Raw genomic sequence first — 19713 nt, forward strand, 5'->3', positions numbered from 1 at the left:
TCGTCCTGCTACTCATTTTGCACATAGCGGTGGGTGGCTACTAACATCCAGATCTGGCAGCCAGGGGAGGAAAGGCCACTTACAGTGATTTTTGAGCTGCCTGTCACTCACGGAATGTGCCACTCGCCAAGGAGCTTACAATCTAATCCCTGCCATCATGTCACTAACTGTCCTCATAGGAGTTTATAATGTAATCCCTGCAATCACTTCACTAACTGTCCTCAGAGGAGCCTACGATCTAATCCCTGCCGTGTTGGGGGGGGGGGGGGGGGGGATTTTAGGACGCTGGGGCGGCTGGGGATAGTGGGCCTTGGGCGGTAAAAAGTACAAATCCGGCCCTGCTGACAGGGCTGTATATGCAACACAAGTGTCTGTGGAACACACAAAAAAAAAAGTAGATCACAAGAACAACATTAGCTCTCAAAAGTGCTTTTTAGCAATAAGTATCAGCAAGGAGCAAGCTAACAAACCTAACACAAGAGCCTAACTAAGCTTTCCCTATGTCAGCACGTTCTCTCCCTTCTCTAATTACCGCATCCACACGAGTGAGTGAAAAGGCTGACGCTGCCTGCGTTTTATAAGGGGGGGGGGGGGGAAGGTAGCGACCGCATCGGGGCCCTTGGGCCAGAGGGGCCCCGAAGGGCTCTCCCTCAACTACAGTATTAGCTCTCTATTGGTCAATGTGCTCATAATAATCACTTCCATAGATACTTTGAATAGTAGTAATCACTTACAAACTGCTCCCCATCCCCTTCTTGCACCTCTGACACTGTAGTTGCCATTGGCAGGTTTTGGTGCGCCGTATCAATTGTTATGTATAGACTGCTTGGGGGGCCCCATTGTAAAACTTGCATCGGGGCCCACAGCTCTTTAGCTACGCCACTGCCTTCCTAAGTCGTTTTTTTCATCTTCACAAGAACAAAAATATTGCATGTGCTTAGAAAGATTACTCCTATAATAATTCACGACTTCAGTATAATGATTACGCAGAACATTCCATTATATCCCGATAAAAAGGCCTCTGTTTTTTACAGTATGCTATGAAGCAAATAGCATAGAATATCAGCGTGCGTGCACATCTAAAGAGAAGTAGGTGGACATTTTTGTACACTTACGCAGGGGTGCAGGGGAAGCCTTTTTCATGAAAACGAGGAGGAGTCTGAAAGATGTACAGCGTATAGAGTGGCAGCTTTCCTGAGGTCAGAGAGAGAGAGTTAGCATGGCTCTTCGGTGGAGCAGGATGTGTTGGTTACCCCGGTGTGTGCTTTCTGCCAGGATCCGCACTGTGCCAACCTCAAGATGTCTGGGTGAGATACACAGGCAGGGCACTGGTGATACTGAGCACAGGTTTGATAGACTCAGAGTAGAAGGAGATTTCGTGTGTGTTGAGTAGTTTAGAAGTCACAAATGGACAGGTTACAGTATGTCATGTTGCAGTACATGATAATGAAAGAAAAGGAAATTAAGTCTGGATTTTGGCTTGAGAGATATATTTTACACGAAGTTCCCTAGAGCCACTCCAGTAAGTTAATACTATTGTAACTTGGACCCATAGTAGTACCATATTCAAAAGATTAACACTTTACTGTCTGAGGGCTGGTTCACCCAATTTTGCGCTATATATTTTTGGCAATTTCCCAGCGATTACGTTTTGTGATTCTTGTTTGGAGTGAGAGTGGTCCCAGTGAACTAGCTCTGAATGCCCATTGCCATGTCCACCACACGAGAGTGCATCAGAGGTGTATCCAGGGAAAACAGTCCCTATGACAAATACTGAAATCCTCCCCCAGGGTTGAATTGAATTGGTTGAGGTTAAGCATGGCCTGTAAGAATGGCGTTTTGCAATAAGTCACCCTCTACAAATCCCCCCCCCCCCCCCCCCCAAAAAAAAAAAAGATGTAACTAGGCAGCAGAATGTCCCCCAGATAAAAAGTGAAATCTGTATGGAGAACACCATGGATATGGTACATGCCATATCTGCACCCCTATAGATATGCCTCTAGAGTGCATGCATACCAGCCTATTGGATGAATGGTATTGCATCTGTTTTCTGAAAGAAAAAAATAGTTCAGGCTGGGTTCACGCGTTGCAGAAATGCAATGGATAAACCTGCAGATATTGAAGACTAATGTGTGAAATCGATCCTTTGGCAGACATGCACTAAAGGACACATCCAAGGTATAAAAAAAACAAACAGATTCACTTACTTGGGGCTTCCTTGGGCCCGTGGCAGCCGTCCTGTGCCCTCGCCGCAGCTCTGCGCCTGCGCAGTAGTGTCCAGATGACGTCGGCCGGACCACGTGACCTGCGCGGTGGAGCGCAGAAGAGGCCGACTCAGAACCCGATCTGGCGAGGTCGACTGCGCTGGCGTGGAAGACCGGGAGCCACCGGAGCTGCAGCGAGGGCACAGGACGGCTGCCACGGGCTGGAGGAAGCCCCAGGTAAGTATATCCCTTTTTTTTAATACTTTGGATCACTCCTTTAACCACCCTGGCGTTCTATTAAGATCGCCAGGGCGGCTGCGGGAGGGTTTTTTTTAAATTAAAAAAAAAAACTATTTCATGCAGCCAACTGAAAGTTGGCTGCATGAAAGCCCACTAGAGGGCGCTCCGGAGGCGTTCTTCTGATCGCCTCCGGCGGCCAGAAGTAACACGGAAGGCCGCAATGAGTGGCCTTCCGTGTTTTGCTTACTTCGTCGCCATGGCGACGAGCGGAGTGACGTCATGGACGTCAGCCGACGTCCTGACGTCAGCCGCCTCCGATCCAGCCCTTAGCGCTGGCCGGAACTATTTGTTCCGGCTGCGCAGGGCTCAGGCGGCTAGGGGGACCCTCTTTCGCCGCTGCTCGCGGCGGATCGCCGCAGAGCGGCGGCGATCAGGCAGCACACGCGGCTGGCAAAGTGCCGGCTGCGTGTGCTGCTTTTTATTTCAACAAAATCGGCCCAGCAGAGCCTGAGCGGCAGCCATCGGCGGTGATGGACGAGCTGAGCTCGTCCATACCGCTAAGATGGTTAAAGGACAACTGTAGTGAGACGTATACAGACGCTGACATATTTATTTCTTTTTAAGCAATACTAGTTGCCTGGCTGTACTACTGATCCTCTACCTCTGCTTTTAGCCATAGACCCTGAACAAGCATGCAGCAGATCAGGTGTTTCTGATATTATAGCTAGATCTGACAAGATTAGCTGCATGCTTGTTTCTGGTGTAATTCAGACCCTGCTGCAGGCAAATAAATCAGCAGGGCTGCCAGGCAACTGGTATTGTTTAAAAGGAAATAAATATGTCAGCCTCCATATACCGTTCACTACAGTTGTCCTTTAAGGTGAAATGGGGCCCTAGGCAAGTAACAACTTTGGGCCCATCTTTAATAGTGACCTAACTTTTTGATAAGATTTGGCGCTGGCTAGCATTAACTAAGCCTCTAAACTCTTTCTAGGCCCTCGGCACCTGCTTAAAGAGAACCCGAGGTGTGTTTAAAGAATGTTATCTGCATACAGAGGTTGGATCTGCCTATACAGCCCAGCCTCTGTTGCTATCCTAACCCCCCTAAGGTCCCCCTGCACTCTGCAATCCCTCATACATCACAGCCATGCTGTGAGGCTGTGTTTACATCTGTAGTGTCAGTCTCAGCTGCTCCCCCGCCTCCTGCATAGCTCCGGTCCCTGCCCCCGTCCCTTCCCTCCAATCAGCAGGGAGGGAAGGGATGCAGGCGGGGACTGGAGTTCTGCAGGAGGCGGGGAGAGCAGCAGACTGACACTATAGAGATAAACACAGCCAGCTCTGACAAGCTGTTTGCCAGCAGCGTGGCTGTGATTTATGAGGGATTGCAGAGTGCAGGGGGACCTTAGGGGGGTTTGGGATTGCAACAGAGGCTGGGCTGTATAGGCAGATCTAGCCTCTGTATGCAGATAATATTCTTCAAACCCACCTCGGGTTTACTTTAAGTGCCTTGTGTATGATCCAACTCTGCCCTTTGGCTACTTTGACAATTGAGAATTATGAGTTTGGTGGGTTTGGTTTCATTCATATGTGTTTTTGAACTTACGTGTACACCTCTATATAGAATATATTGAAGGGAAAAAAATGATAAAAACGATATGCTGGAGAAGATGACGTGAATAAACAAGTTTGTAGTGCAAACCTCCTCCTCCCCCAATGATGTGAGGCTACTATCTGCATGGCTGTAATTTCTTTGTGGAGTGCTTGTATATTGGTGTAAAGTTCATTCACAGTATTCTGTAGTAATGGCAGCTTGTAAATACAACATGAGTACTCTGTACCTCTCCAGGGGGACGGTGGCAGTTGTACTTAGGCCTTGTTCACATTAGCAAATGCAGTCGGCCATGCGTTTGGAACACACTGCACTGATGCTCTCATTTACTACAGTTAAAAGGGTCTGCTTTATTTTGCAAAAAATGCGTGCAGCAATGCAATATCACAACTCGCTGCTGCCCAGTGCATAACGTTAGAATGTCAGAGTGCAGTCTATGCACTTCTTATGTTCTTGCTTATTGCACCAGTATAAACGAGACCTTAGGAATGGATGTTTGCCAATCTATAGGATGACTGGCAAGGCATCCACTGTCAACAAAAATTGTACAGGTCGGGTTTGTGCATGACAGAAACGCTATAGATAAACCTAGACATAGTGGAGACAGACGTGTGAATGGGTTTTTATTTCCCATAAAAAGCATGGATCCAGGGCCTGTTTAAGTTAAAAAAAATTGTATGGTGTGTGTGGCCACCTTAAGGCCCCTTTTCCATGAGCAGTTCCATGGGCAGTGAAAAGCATCTCAAATTCTCACAACTGCTTGCTGCTGCCTATTAACTGCTTGCTGAGCACACAGTTGAGGCGCTGTACAAGAATTGAGAACACTACAGTCGCTCCCTATTGTACTTTGCCTGAGGAAGCTGGCATTGGACCCGCAAAACAAGTTGCAAAATAGTTTGGAGTAAGAATAAATGTTACTTTTATGATACACCACTGTTGTCTTCCTTGGGGAAGTAAGTCCACCAGTACCCCCCATTTTATAATATTTTTTTAATTTACCAATTTATTTTACCCTGCTGGGGCCTGTTTGCTGTATCTTTCACAAACACTTATATATCCATCGGTGGATGGGTGAGATCACCCTTTTTCCTGTCTACGGAGAGCGACCTCTTAACCTGTGTGGGGACAGGTTGTTCCTCCCCTCACGCGCAATTAGTGGTTGACTGACTTGGCGACCCACCCTTGTGAGTATAACACCGTCATTTGAAAAATTTCTATTATCACCATCAGTAATACACTATTGGGGCTCTCGATTGTGTTTTTTTTTTTTTTTTGGTCTACTTTTACACACAGTTCAATTGCCCGTAGAAATGAGCCCTGAATCTAGCTCTAGATGCGGCTGAACTGGGGACTTCTACAAAGGCTCTGCACTGAGGTTGCAGGTATACTCTAACAGTACAGGCGGTTCCCTACTTACAAACAAGTTCCTGGAGTTTGCAGTTGAATTTATTTGTACTATAGGTCCTGAGTTATACATAGAAAAACGTGGATAAACAATTTACTTTCAGAGCACGCTGAATTTGGGCATATAGTAAAACTATGTTTTTGGTTGTTTTCAATGTGGCTTCCATTTGTTTTAGGCTGCATTTACAGTAGGACATTGCGTTTTTAATGTAATATTAAAGTCACAACGTGTCTGCGTTAAGAGGTAACACCCTGCAAGCAGTGAGTTTCCGCAACAATTTTTTTTTAACGCGACTTTAAGGTCGCACTGTCAACGGCCCATAGGATCAGCATTGCAGTGCGGTAAGCTGCGCTATAAGACTTTATAACGCACGACCATAACATCCCACTGTGAATGCAACCTTAAACTACTTATAACAATTTATACAATACTATAACAATTAACAACAAAAATATGTAATAAACAGTATTGTATGTTTTGTACATGAGCTCTGTTGCAGAATACAATTTTAATGGACTGCTCATAGTATTGGATTGCATTATTCTAACTTCCTGCATGCAGGCTTTGTATTAAAGTGTATGTCCAGTCTCAACTGCAGTTCACACTTATTTCACACTCATAACGCACGCGTTATGGAACTGACCACTTTAAACATAAGCTCAGACAACCTTGTTTTGTTGTGTATTTCTGTAACTCGAGTCGTTTGTATTAAAAAGGTGACTGTCTGTACATCTTTCTATCTGTCTCCTAGGAATTTTGCATCCTTTTGCAATCCATTTGATAAAGTAATGTGTCTAATGCCATGCTATACCTCCTCTGTATAACATGGCCTACTTGAGGCTTCTTATAGTTTTTTCTTAGCGTTTTGAGTTTTTGAAACCTCCTGCTAATGTTCTTCTACAGGTCCTTCTCAAAAAATTAGCATATTGTGATAAAGTTCATTATTTTCTGTAATGTACTGATAAACATTAGACTTTCATATATGTTAGATTCATTACACACAACTGAAGTAGTTCAAGCCTTTTATTGTTTTAATATTGATGATTTTGGCATACAGCTCATGAAAACCCAAAATTCCTATCTCAAAAAATTAGCATATTTTATCCGACCAATAAAAGAAAAGTGTTTTTAAAACAAAAAAAGTCAACCTTCAAATAATTATGTTCAGTTATGCACTCAATACTTGGTCGGGAATCCTTTTGCAGAAATGACTGCTTCAATGCGGCGTGGCATGGAGGCAATCAACCTGTGGCACTGCTCAGGTGTTATGGAGGCCCAAGATGCTTCGATAGCGGCGTTAAACTCATCCAGTGTGTTCGGTCTTGCGTCTCTCAACTTTCTCTTCACAATATCCCACAGCTTCTCTATGGAGTTCAGGTCAGGAGAGTTGGCAGGCCAATGGAGCACAGTAATACCATGGTCAGTAAACCATTTACCAGTGGTTTTGGCACTGTGAGCAGGTGCCAGGTCGTGCTGAAAAATGAAATCTTTATCTCCATAAAGCTTTTCAGTAGATGGAAGCATGAAGTGCTCCAAAATCTCCTGATAGCTAGCTGCATTGACCCTGCCCTTGATAAAACACAGCGGACCAACATCAGCAGCTGACATGGTACCCCAGACCACCACTGACTGTGGGTACTTGACACTGGACTTCAGGCATTTTGGCATTTCCCTCTCCCCAGTCTTCCTCCAGACTCTGGCACCTTGATTTCCAAATGACATGCAAAAGTTGCTTTCATCCGAAAAAAGTCTGTTTATTAGTACATTACAGAAAATAATGAACTTTATCACAATATGCTAATTTTTTTTAGAAGGACCTGTATAAGAAATTCCTGTGTACACATCATATATACTGTACAGTCACAATCAGATATGTATATCTGACTTTAAAAATATGGGGACTGCTTTATTGAAGCAGCACAAGTAACTCATTTTGATTGGTTTATTTCATTTTTGTGGACTAAGCACAGCTATTACTGTATATATAAATTATTTATGACTATTTGTCTGAGAAATAAAACTTTTTTTTTATCATATATTTTCTATTTTAATTAGTTTAAATACATTAGGAGTCGGTGCATTTTTTTTCCCGACTCCAGGCTCCCAAAATTACTCCGACTCCACGACTCCGACTCCACAGCCCTGAAAAAATGTCCGTTAAATATATCATATAGGAGACACACACAGTGATATATAAGAAGTGAAATGAAGTTTATTGGATTTACAGAAAGTGCGCAATAATAGTCTTTAACCACTTTCCCCTCCTCTACAGTATATCTACGTCAGCTGTGGCACCCTCCAAGCCACAGCCACGTAGATATACTGACCTGCTTGCAGCGCTGTTGTGCAGGGACAGGTGCGCTTCGGAGCGCACCCCCCCCGGCACTGTGAGCTGCCTTACTAATTGGCAAAAGGGAACATGTTCCCTTGTAGCCAATTAGTGACCCCCCCCCGCGGATGAATGATCACCGCTGTAGCAAACAGCGTGATCATTCATCTTTCCCCCTCCGTGGCCAGATCGTAAAAAAAACACCCCTGCAAGATGAATATCTTACCTGAACTGGTTCCTGCGATCATCCTGCAGCTCCAGCCTCCATTCTCCGCGGTGCACTCAGCCCTGTGACACTGAATATCCAGGTCCCGGCTTGATGACGTCATCAAGCCGGGACCCGGATATTCAGCGTCACAGGGCTGAGTGAAGAGCGGAGAATGGAGGCTGGAGCTGCAGGATGATCGCAGGAACCAGGTAAGGTGAGATATTCATCTTGCAGGGGCGTTTCTTTTTACGATCTGGGGGGGGGGGGGCATCGTGATAAGGGGGGGGCACATCAGGCTGCCCATAACAGAGGGTGGGGGTTTAAAATCTGAAGGGGGGGATTTTGAAATTATTATTGGGGCCCATCAGGGTAATGGGGTGGGGGATTTTATAATGGGGGGCACATCTGATGGTCCTGAGGGACATAACTTAATGCTGGGGGGCACATATGCAATTATGGGGTGGGGGCGCTAATCCTGGGGACACATCTGGCTATAATGAGGGGTGCTTATTTGTGATACGCAGCTGTATAAATATATGTGGGGGGGTCACAAATGCAGGGGCATATCTGGCTATACTGGGGGGCTGATATTGGGGGCACATCTGGCTATACTGGGGGGGTCTGATACTGGGAACACATCTGGCTATCTATCCTTGGGGGACTTAATACTGATGGCATGTCTTTTACCTACTGTAGCACTTTGTATTTTTTACTAGAATTGAAGAAAACCTGAGAAATAATGCAATTTTAACGTTTCCCCCTCTTTTTTCCCGCTAAAATGCGCAAAAAAAAATATTATCGGGACAAAATACCCGCCAATGAAAGTCTAGTTTGTCCTGAAAAAAACGATACCTAGATCATTTAGGTGTCGTGAGTAGGGATAAAGTTATGGCTGATTAAAAAGGGACACCGCTAAAGCGTCAAAACTGCTCTGGTCAATAAGGGGAAAACAAGGTCTGGATGCGAAGTGGTTAAACAAAATTAGGCAGGTGCATAAATTTGGGCACCACAAAATTTGAAATGAAATCAATATTTAGTAGATCCTCCTTTTGCAGAAATTGCAGCCTCTAAACACATCCTGTACGTTCCAATGAGAGTCTGGTAGAAGGTATTTGGGATTATTCCTCTTTACAAAACATCTCTAGTTCATTCAGGTTTGATGGCTTTTTCGAGGATGGACAGCTCTTTTTATAATAACGACCAGCCAATGCCGATAGGCGGCGGCTGGTCGCATGTGGGTTTCCATGGAAACGGCCGCTCGAACTGTCAGTTCACTGCGGGGGGCTCCGTGAACAGCCTGCGAGCCTCCGATCGCGGCTCGCAGGCAAAATGTAAACACCCGAGGAAGAAATCCCCGGTGTTTACGTCGTACGGCGCTGCTGTCACAGCAGTGCCGTAAAGGAGATCGGCGATCCCCGGCCTCTGGCCGAGGATCTCCGACATCTGATAGGCTGAAGCCTATCTAAGGTGGTACAGGGCAGATCGCTGTCCTTTACCACCTCTAGTGAGGAGGGGAGGGAGGGAAGGAGAGGGAGGGGGGAATTGCGCTGCGGAGGGAGGCTTTGAGTAGCCCCCCGCTAGGCACAGCAAGCCGACGGCGATCAGAACCCCCCCCCAGCAGGACATCCCCCTAGTGGAAAAAAAGGGGGGGAAGTCTGATCGCCCTGCCTGAAACCTGATCTGTGCTGGGGGCTGAAGAGCCCACCCAGCACAGATCACAGAAAAATGCGCCGGTCCTTAAGTGGTTAACTCTCACCACAGATTTTCAATTATATTCAGGTCTGGGGACTGAGATGGCCATTCCAGAACGTTGTATTTGTTCCTCTGCATGAATGCCTTAGTGGATTTTGAGCTGTGTTTAGGGTCGTTGTCTTGATGTAGTGATGAAGCTGGATCTTTCAACGATTTCTGGACATTGGTCTCCAGAATCTGCTGATACTGAGTGGAATCCATGCGTCCCTCCACTTTGACAAGTTTCCCAGTCCCTGCACTTGCCACACAGCCCCACAGGATGATGAAACCACCATATTTTAGTATAGATAACAGATGTTTTTCTTGGAATGCTGTGTTCTTTTTCTTCCATGCATAACTCTCCTTGTTATACCCAAATAACTACCGGTAAATTTTTGTTTAAGCAGTCCACAGCACATCATTCCAAAATGAAGCTGTCTTGCCCAAATGTGCTTCTGCAAATCTCAAGTGGCTCTGTTTGCTCTGTGGGCGGAGAAAAGGCCTCCTCTGCATCACTCTCGCATATAGCATCACCTTGTGTAAAGTGGTTGAACGATGCACAGTGATTCCATCTGCAGAAAGATGATGATGTAGGTCTTTGGTGCTGGTCTGTGGGCTGACTGACTGTTCTCACTATTCGTCACTTCTGTCTATCTGAGATTTTTCTTGGTCTGCCACTTCAAGCCTGAACTTAAACTGAGCTGGTTTCCGTACATTTCCTCAATATGTTCTTAACTGTGGAAACAGACAGCTTAAGGGCTCGTTTCCACTGTTGCGGTGCAGAATCGCCTGGATTCCACCGCTGATGAAATCGCATGCGAATGCGATTCCCCATGCGTTTTTTGCCGCGAATAGGTGAGGGTATATGCGATTTTAACCATGTCACTGCCTGTGTGAATTTACATCGGTACCTATGCGAATTCGAGGCAAAAAACGCATGGGGAAAACGCATGCGATTTCCCTATTAAATACATTGCATGCGATTTGCATGCATTCCACTCTCAGGCAAATTCGTAGGCTCTTTTGTGCGGTTTTTTTCACCGCTCAAAAAAACGCACATCACCAACGCAACAGTGGAAACAGGCCCATTCACTTGCATACCATGTGCAAATCCGCATGCGTTGGATGCATGCGGATTCGCGATAGTGGAAACGAGCCCTAAAACTCTGCGACAGCTTTCTGTATCCTTTCCCTAAACCATGATGGTGAACAATCTTTGTCTTCAGGTCATTTGAGAGTTGTTTTGAGACCCCCATGTTGCTACTCCTTCAGAGAAAATTAAGAGGAGGGAAACTTACAATTGACCCCCTTAACCACTTTACCCCCACGCGTACGAATTTCTCCGTCCCTTTTTCCATTCTTTAACCCCCAGGGACGGAGAAATCCGTACTTTCCGCGTTCCCGCCGCTGTCCGCGCTCCCGCTCGTAAACACGCCGCCCGCCGCTAGTAAACACGCCGCCGCCCGCTCGCCCGGAGATCAATGAACGGGAAAATCCATTCCCGTTCGTTGATCTAAGCCCCGCAATGATCCGCTGCTCTCCGATGGGCAGCGCGATCATTGTGAAAAACACACACTTACCCAGCCTCCAAGTACTTCCTCCAAGCTTCCGGAAGGACACTTGGAGGTCGCATTAAAACAAAAAGTTACTGTGGCCATCTTGTGGCCAAATAGTAAAACTACACCCTAAACATTTTCCCCTTACAAATAAATTACTTTTACACAAAAAAATAACTCATTACCTCCCACACTCCCAATTTTTTTTTTTTTGTAATTAAAAAAAAATTTAAAAAATGTACAATAAAAAAAATACATAAATAGTTACCTTAGGGACTGAACTTTTTAAATATTTATGTCAGGAGGGTACAACACTGTTACTTTATAAACTATGGGCTTGTAATTAGGGATGGACGCAAAACTGAAAAAAATGCACCTTTATTTCCAAATAAAATATTGGCGCCAAACATTGTGATAGGGGCATAATTTAAACGGTTTTATAACCGGGACAAAGGGGCAAATACATTTCATAGGTTTTAATTACAGTAGCATGCATTATTTAAAAACTATAATGGCCGAAAACTGAAAAATAATAATTTTTTTTCCCACATTTTTCCTATTTTCCCATTAAAACACGTTTAGAATAAAATAATTCTTGGCATAATGTCCCACCTAAAGAAAGCCTAATTGGTGGCGGAAAAAACAAGATATAGTTCATTTCATTGCGATAAATAATAATAAAGTTATAGACGAATGAGTGGAAGGAGCGCTGAAAGGTTAAAATTGCTCTGGTGGTCAGGGGGTAAAACCCCTCAGTGGTGAAGTGGTTAATGTAAGGGCTCCTGCTGAGCGCCGTGCACCAAAACCACCAGGCAGGGATCATCATACTATTTCTCATAATGGATTGGTTTTGGAATCAAAATGACAACAGTGCCCAAATCTATGCACCTGCCTACTTTTATTTAAACAATTATTGCACACTTCTGTAAATCCAATAAACTTCATTTCACTTTTCAAATATCACTGTGTGTCTCCTATATGATATATTTCACTGACATTTTTTTATCGTAACAATCAACTATTTATACAGGAAAATCCTGACGAGCAATAAGGTTGCCCAAACTTTCGCATCTGTGTGTGTGTGTGTGTGTGTGTGTGTGTGTGTGTATATATAGATATAGATGTAATATATATAGATAGATAGAAATATATTACAGCTGCCAGTCTTTTAGGGTATGTCTCTACCAGCTTTGCACATCTAGAGACTGAAATCCTTGCCCATTCTTCTTTGCAAAACAGCTCCAGCTCAGTCAGATTAGATGGACAGCAGTTTTCAGATCTTGTCACAGATTCTCGATTGGATTTAGATCTGGACTTTGACTGGGCCATTCTAACACATAGATATGTTTTGTTTTAAGCCATTCCATTGTTGCCCTGGCTTTATGTTTAGGGTCATTGTCCTGCTGGAAGGTGAACCTCCGCCCCAGTCTCAAGTCTTTTGCAGTCTACAAGAGGTTTTCTTCCAAGTTTGCCCTGTATTTGGCTCCATTCATCTTCCCATCAACTCTGACCAGCTTCCCTGTTCATGCTGAAGAGATGCACCCCCCCCCCCCCCCCCAAGCATGATGCTGCCACCACCATATTTGACAGTGGCGATGGTGTGTTCAGAGTGATGTGCAGTGTTCGTTTTCTGCCACACATAGCGTTTTGCATTTTTGCCAAAAAGTTCCATTTTGGTCTCATCTGACCAGAGCACCTTTTTCCACATGGTTGCTGTTCCCCCCACATGGCTTGTGGCAAACTGCAAACGGGACTTCTTATGCTTTCTGTTAACAATGCCTTTCTTCTTGCCACTCTTACATAAAGGCCAACTTTGTTCAATGCATGACTAATAGTTGTCCTATGGACAGAGTCTCCCACCTGAGCTGTAGATCTCTGCAGCTCGTCCAGAGTCACCATGGGCCTCTTGACTGCATTTCTGATCAGCGCTCTCCTTGTTCGGCCTGTGAGTTTAGGTGGACAGCCTTGTCTTGGTAGGTGTACAGTTGTGCCATACTCCTTCCATTTCTGAATGATCGCTTTAACAGTGCTCTGTGGGATGTTCAAGGCTTTGGGAATCTTTTTGTAGCCTAAGCCTGCTTTAAATTTCTCAATAACTTGATCCCTGACCTGTCTTGTGTGTTCTTTGGACTTCACGGTGTTGTTGCGCCCAATATCCTCTTAGACAACCTCTGAGGCCATCACCGAGCAGCTGTATTTGTAATGACATTAGATTATACACATGTGCACTCTATTTAGTCATTAGCACTCATCAAGCAATGTCTATCGGCAACTGACTGCACTCAGATCAAAGGGGGCCGAATAATTATGCACACACCACTTTGCAGTTATTTATTTGTAAAAAATGTTTGGAATCATGTATGATTTTCATTCCATTTCTCATGTGTACAGCACTTTGTGTTGGTCTTTCATGTGGAATTCCAATAAAATTGATTCATGTTTGTGGCAGTAATATGACAAAATGTGGAAAACTTCAAGGGGGCCGAATACTTTTGCAACCCACTGTACATAGTTATTTGGGTTGACAAAAAAGACATGCGTCCATCGAGTTCAACCAGAAAAAGTACACCAGCCTTCTCCTTCGCATATCCCTGTTGATCCAGAGAAAGGCAAAAAACCCGTACAAGGCATGGTCCAATTAGCCCCAAAAGTGAAAAAAATTCCTCCCGACTCAAGATGGCAATCAGATAAAATCCCTGGATCAACATCACTGGGCATCACCTAGTAATTATAGCCATGAATGTCTTTCAATGCAAGGAAAGCATCTAAGCCCCCTTTAAATGCAGATATAGAATTTGCCATAACTACTTCCTGTGGCAATGTATTTCGCATCTTAATCACTCTTAGAGCTGGTCCACACTAGGTCCGGAAACGTATCCGTGGCTGCGTTTTTCAAACCTGATGAAAAACGGAGTCCCGGATACTAATGTTTAAAATAGCAGCCAGCCTCACCCAAGTAAAAAACGGATCCGTCTGCGTTTGCGGGGATCCGTTTTGAAAACCTGAACGGAAGGTCCGGACCTGCTGCATTTTCACGCAACGGATCAGGACCACGGATACACGCAGGGGGTAGTGAAAGCAATGAGAAAACGCATCTCCAGCTCCACAGGCAAAAAAAACGGATGTTAAAACGGATAGCCTGAGCTTTATGATTGGCCCAAAAAATCCTCCCACTCCTTCCTAATGATAGAGACGTTTTCTGTCAGGGAAAAACCTGAACGGAAACTGATACAAAACTGATGCAAAACTGATGCACTTTCATCAGTTTGCAGTACGGTGGGTACTTCCCCTGATCCGGACTGCAGTGTCCGTCCTGCAACCGGGTCTAGTGCAGTGTTCTCCCCAGGGCTAATTAAGTGGGCGGGCCGCCCGGCTGTTTTGAATTCCCGCCCACCTGCTCTCCTGCCTCACGTACTAGAAAAAAATGGTGGTGTAAAACTGCAGCCATGAGCGCTTCACTGCGTTCCAACAGCGGCCGTCTCAAACAATAGCGAAAGCCGCTGCTACACAGTGCAGGAGGCTTCTCTGCCTGTGTAACCTCCTCCGGGTACTGTGGTTGGCTGAGCGGGTTGTAAGGGGCGGGACCATGCTCTGCATACTGCGGGAGTGAGCCGAGTTCCTAGTCCCTCCCTCGTGGAGAGTGTCAGCCTGACAGCCTCAGCTTCTCCCTAGTACTGTTTCTACTCTGCTAGTCCGCCCCACTTTGCTGGCTGCCTGTGTCTGCAATGCATTCACATGTGCAGGCAGCTCAGCTAGTGGAGGCGGCTGTCCGATACACATCTAGTGTGATAGCGTAGTGCAGGCAGGCAGGCTACTGTTGTGTGGGGAGAGGGAGGCTCTCTGTGTGGAGAAAGCCTGAAGCTGCGGGCAGATTGTCTCTCACACCCAGCGAAACCAATGTGTTCCCTCTGTCCTGGGCTGGCTGCATGAATGTCAGCAGCCAGTCCCATCCTTTCCGAATCCACACAGCTCCGAGGCCGACTCAGAGCACAGATAACATCAGGCAGTGCACGGCATTGAGCTCTGCTGCCCCGCCCCCCTCTCCAGCTTCTCTTCAACACAAGCTGCTCTGATGCCGCTCTGATGCTGGGAGAACTGCACAGGAACTCTGATCATCCTTCCACTGGTATGAGATCTGTGTGTCCACTAATGAGCAGGAGCACTTTTTATCTGATAAATTTTAGTCTGCAGAGCTTTCAAGCTAGGGGACCTGGGAAAACAAACAAACAATGACTGCAGTCAGCTGCAATTTAGATAAGCTGACTTGCTGGAGATGGAGGATGGTGCTGAATGCTGTCTGTGTCAGAAGTGCTTATATACCTTACTTGATTTACAATTGTAAAAAGTTGGCATAGAGCAGTAAAAAGTACAAATTTGGCTCTGGTAGTTGGGCAAAGTCTGTTAAAAGTAGCCCACTGATCAAAAACCTAAATATGGAACACAGATCCTGTGTTGAAGGTGTGTGCAGGTGGCTTGAAAGGGCAGTGTGTGGGGAGTGATGCTTGCAGAGTTCGCATGTTCTTTCATATGGATGTTATTTTCCAGCGGTATTGCAGATAATTTAGTATGATACTGACTGACCCTGTACACTATCTGCAATACCCCTTGACCCCAGCAGCAAATAACATCCATGTGAAAAGCAAAAATCACCCCCCCCTTTATGAAGTGCAACAAACACAGTTGTAGGATACGTGAAATTAACCGACCTATTAAATGCAATAATCACCCCTAGTATGAAATGCAACTAGAACACCAATATTCAGTGTTATCATCAGGCTCTTTTAGAGGAGTGCTTCAGCCAGCCAATTTTGGTAAGCACCGGGTGTCATCGTTTCTCCTCATCCTGTGCGGTAAGCAGAGTTGCACCGGCCCTGAATTCCCCCGTCGCACTCCACCCGGCTACTTTTTCATGCCACCCGGCTGGAAAAAATTTCTGGGGAGAACACTGTAGTGTGGACCCAGCCTAACTGTAAAGAACCCTTTCCTAAATGGCTGAAATGTTTTTCCTCCATGCGCAGATAATTTCTTTTAGTCCTTTGTGAAGGCTTAGGGACAAAAAGCCCACCCGCCAAGCTTTTACCGGTATATTGCCCTCTGATGTATTTATACATGTTAATTAGATCCCCTCTAAGGCAACTTTTCTCTAAACGAAATAAACCCAGTTTATAAAACCTTTCTTGGTAAGTGAGACCTTCCAACCCTCGTATCAATTTTGTTGCTCGTCTCTGCACCTGCTCAAAATCTGCAATATCCTTCCTGTAATGTGGCACCCAGAACTGAATTACATATTCCAGATGTGGCCTTACTAGAAAGTTTAAACGGGCAATATTCTGTTAGCATCTCAAGGTTTTATTTCTATTTTAATGCATCCCAAAATGCAGCGGCTTGGCATTGAATACGATTACTTGTTGTTGATGAGTACTACTAAGTCCTTCTCCAAGTTTGATGTCCCCATCTGTATCCTGTTTATTTTGTATGGTGTTAGATCATTGGTACGACCAAAATGCATGACTTTACATTTTTCAACATTAAATTTCATCTGCCATTTATGTGCCCATATAGCCATCCTATCAAGACCCTGTTGCAATATGTAACTATCTTCCTGAGAGTTGATGATTCTGCACAATTTTGTATCATCTGCAAAAATAGCAACCTTGCTTTCTACTGCATCTACTAGCTCATTAATAAATAAATTGAAGAGCACTGGACCCAGTACTGACCCCTGTGGGACCCCACTGCTAAGTCTACTATTTTGAATAAGATCCATTGACCACAAATCTTTGTTTTCTGTCCATTAGCCAGTTCCCTATCCATGCACACAGACACAGTGTTCTCCCCAGAGCCATTTACCTGGGCGGGCCGCCCAGGTGAGATCCATGAGCGCCCGGGTAAAAGTTCCCCATTCTGTGCATTAATAATTAGTGAGCAGCGGCAGATGTACTCATTGCAGCCAACCGCTGTCACTCCTCAGAGCTCCCGGCAGTTGTGTGTTGTGTGGAGGGCGCGGGGGAATGCAGGGACGTCACGCAGCTCAGTTGAGCTGAAGAGAGAGGAAGCACGGCTATCTGAATGTTCAGCCAGACGCTGTCATCCTCTCCCTGTACTCGCAGCTCAAATGAACTGAAGAGAGCAGAGAGAACCCACAGCTCTGATCTTTGTGGAATGTTTTGCCAGACGCTCTCCTCTCCCTGTACTGGTCCTGCTGTCAGCCGCAGCGTGTTTGTGTGTGTTGTGAGTCTCGCTGGCGTCTAATGGAGGAGGGGAGCTTCTAACTCAGCTCCTGCCAGTCAGAACTTAACGATGCTTGACCCCTTTACCCCATGAGTGTCTTGTGCAGCCACTGCTTTCCCCAGCCCTGATTAACGGCAGAAGTGAGTGTCACTGGTGTGAAAGAGCTGCAGCTTGGGGAGGGGGGGAGAGGAGAGTGAGCCCGTGTGCAGATGGCCACCACCCAGGGCAACTGCAGACAGTGGCACAGAGTGATTAGTGAGAGACACCCTGGCCCCTACAGCCACAGCCAGCAATATCCTGTGTGACTGACAGTGTCACATTAGAAACTGCAGCCAGGTTCAATCTGCAAATTTGAGAGTGAAACCAGCAATATTCCCCGCCCCCCCATGTTGTATGTGTATGTATGTATGTATATATGTATATGTGTGTGTGTGTGTGTGTGTGTACACACACACACACACACACACACACACACACACACACACACACACACACACACACACACACGTGTATATATATATATATATATATTATATATAGTATGTATGTATGTGTGTGTGGAGTAAGTGGGGATATGTAAAGAGGGGGGGGGGGGAGAGGGAGGTGCGTACGCAATTTCCCACCTAATGCCATCCAGCATAACATTCCCCACCCGGCTACTTTTTCATACCACCCGGCTGGAAAAAATTTCTGGGGAGAACACTGCAGACTCTTCCCCAGTCCTTGCATCCTTAACTTTTGCACCAGACTTTTGTGGGGAACAGTGTCGAGGGCCTTTGCAAAGTCCAAGTATATCACATCTACAGCATTCCCAATATCCGTATTAGCATTCACTACCTCATAAAAGCTGAGCATGTTAGTCAAACAGGACCTGTCTTTAGTAAACCCATGTTGATGCTGAGAAATAAGACAATTTTCTACTATGAAGTCTTGTATAGTATCTCTTAGTAACCCCTCAAATAGTTTGACTGATGTTAAGCTTACAGGTCTATAATTTTCTGAATCTGATTTTTTTTTTTTTTTGCCCTTTTTAAATAATGGGAAAACGTGGGCTGTACGCCAATCTACCAGAACTCTGCCAGTTGAAAGAGAGTCACAAAAGATAAGATAAAGGGGTTTATCGATAATGGAACTTAATTCCATTAGGACTGTATGCCATCCAGGCCAGGTGCCTTGTCTATTTTTAATTTATTTAGTCTTGCCTTCACTTCTTCCTGCGTTAAAGGGAAGGTTAACGGTCCCCCCAAAAAACAAATGCTAATCCACTTACCTGGGGCTTCCTCCAGACCTTGGCAGGCAGGACGTGCCCTCGGCGCCTCCAAAATGCGCCTCACGTGGGCGTGCTGACGTCATGGAACGTCCTCCAGGCTGTACTGCGCAGGCGCAGAATTACTGCGCTTGCGCAGTAAAGCCCAGAGGACATCCGATGACGTCAGCGCTCCCGCGTAAGGCGCATTTTGGAGCGCAGAAGAGCCTGGCCTGGCCAGGTCGGGTGTGCCACCGGAGGAGACCGGGAGGCACCGAGGGCACATCCTGCCTGCCATGGGCTGGAGGAAGCCCCAGGTAAGTGGATTTATATATTTATTTATTTATTTTGGGACTGTGAACCTTCCCTTTAAGTATTTAATATTACAATTGGAAGATTGAGACTCTTCTGCATCTGTAATTTGCAACAGTGATGTTTCCCTTGTGAAGACAGAAGCAAAGTAAGCATTTAATAACTCCACCTTACCTTGATCATCCACCATTGAGTTCCCACCCTCATCCTTTAGGAGTCCAATACAGTCAACCTTTCTCTTTTTTTTTATTTTTTTTTATTTATTTATTTATTTTTTTGAGTTGATGTACTTTTAAAACCTCTTTGGGTTACATTTTTTTTTTTTTTATTGAATTCAATACAGGTTATTTTGTTGAATTCAATAAAAAAAAGTGTTTGCTGCGAGATGTTGATGACGCTGTGGTACCCTGGTGTCATCAACGCCGATCGACTCGGAACATGTGATCGCTGAGGGAGAAGCAAAATCTGCCAAGGTACATGGAAGAAGGCACTGGGGAAGCTATTAGAGGTACGCGACGAGGGATCAGCACGCCAATGGTGAGTATAAGAGCCAGATATATAGCCAGGTACAGTTAGCCAGGTATAGTGTGAGTCAGGTATTTAGCCAGATATATAGTGAGCCAGGTGTTTAGCCAGATATAT

The 19713-nt window shown here is 45.4% G+C and overlaps 1 protein-coding gene across 2 annotated transcripts in view; it reads left to right on the forward strand.

Moving 5' to 3' along the window:
• The first annotated feature begins 1180 nt into the window (after positions 1 to 1180).
• The window catches only part of FDXR (ferredoxin reductase), a 317763-nt gene continuing 299230 nt past the window's right edge, over positions 1181 to 19713 (forward strand). For both annotated transcript variants that reach the window (XM_068263200.1, XM_068263201.1), the window contains exon 1: positions 1181 to 1307. In XM_068263200.1, coding sequence (XP_068119301.1) covers positions 1220 to 1307 — 88 coding nt within the window. In that variant the 5' untranslated portion in view covers positions 1181 to 1219. The remainder of the gene's footprint in view (positions 1308 to 19713) is intronic.

Source organism: Hyperolius riggenbachi, chromosome 12 (genome assembly GCF_040937935.1).
Source record: "Hyperolius riggenbachi isolate aHypRig1 chromosome 12, aHypRig1.pri, whole genome shotgun sequence".
In the NCBI taxonomy this organism is placed as follows: Eukaryota; Metazoa; Chordata; class Amphibia; order Anura; family Hyperoliidae; genus Hyperolius; species Hyperolius riggenbachi.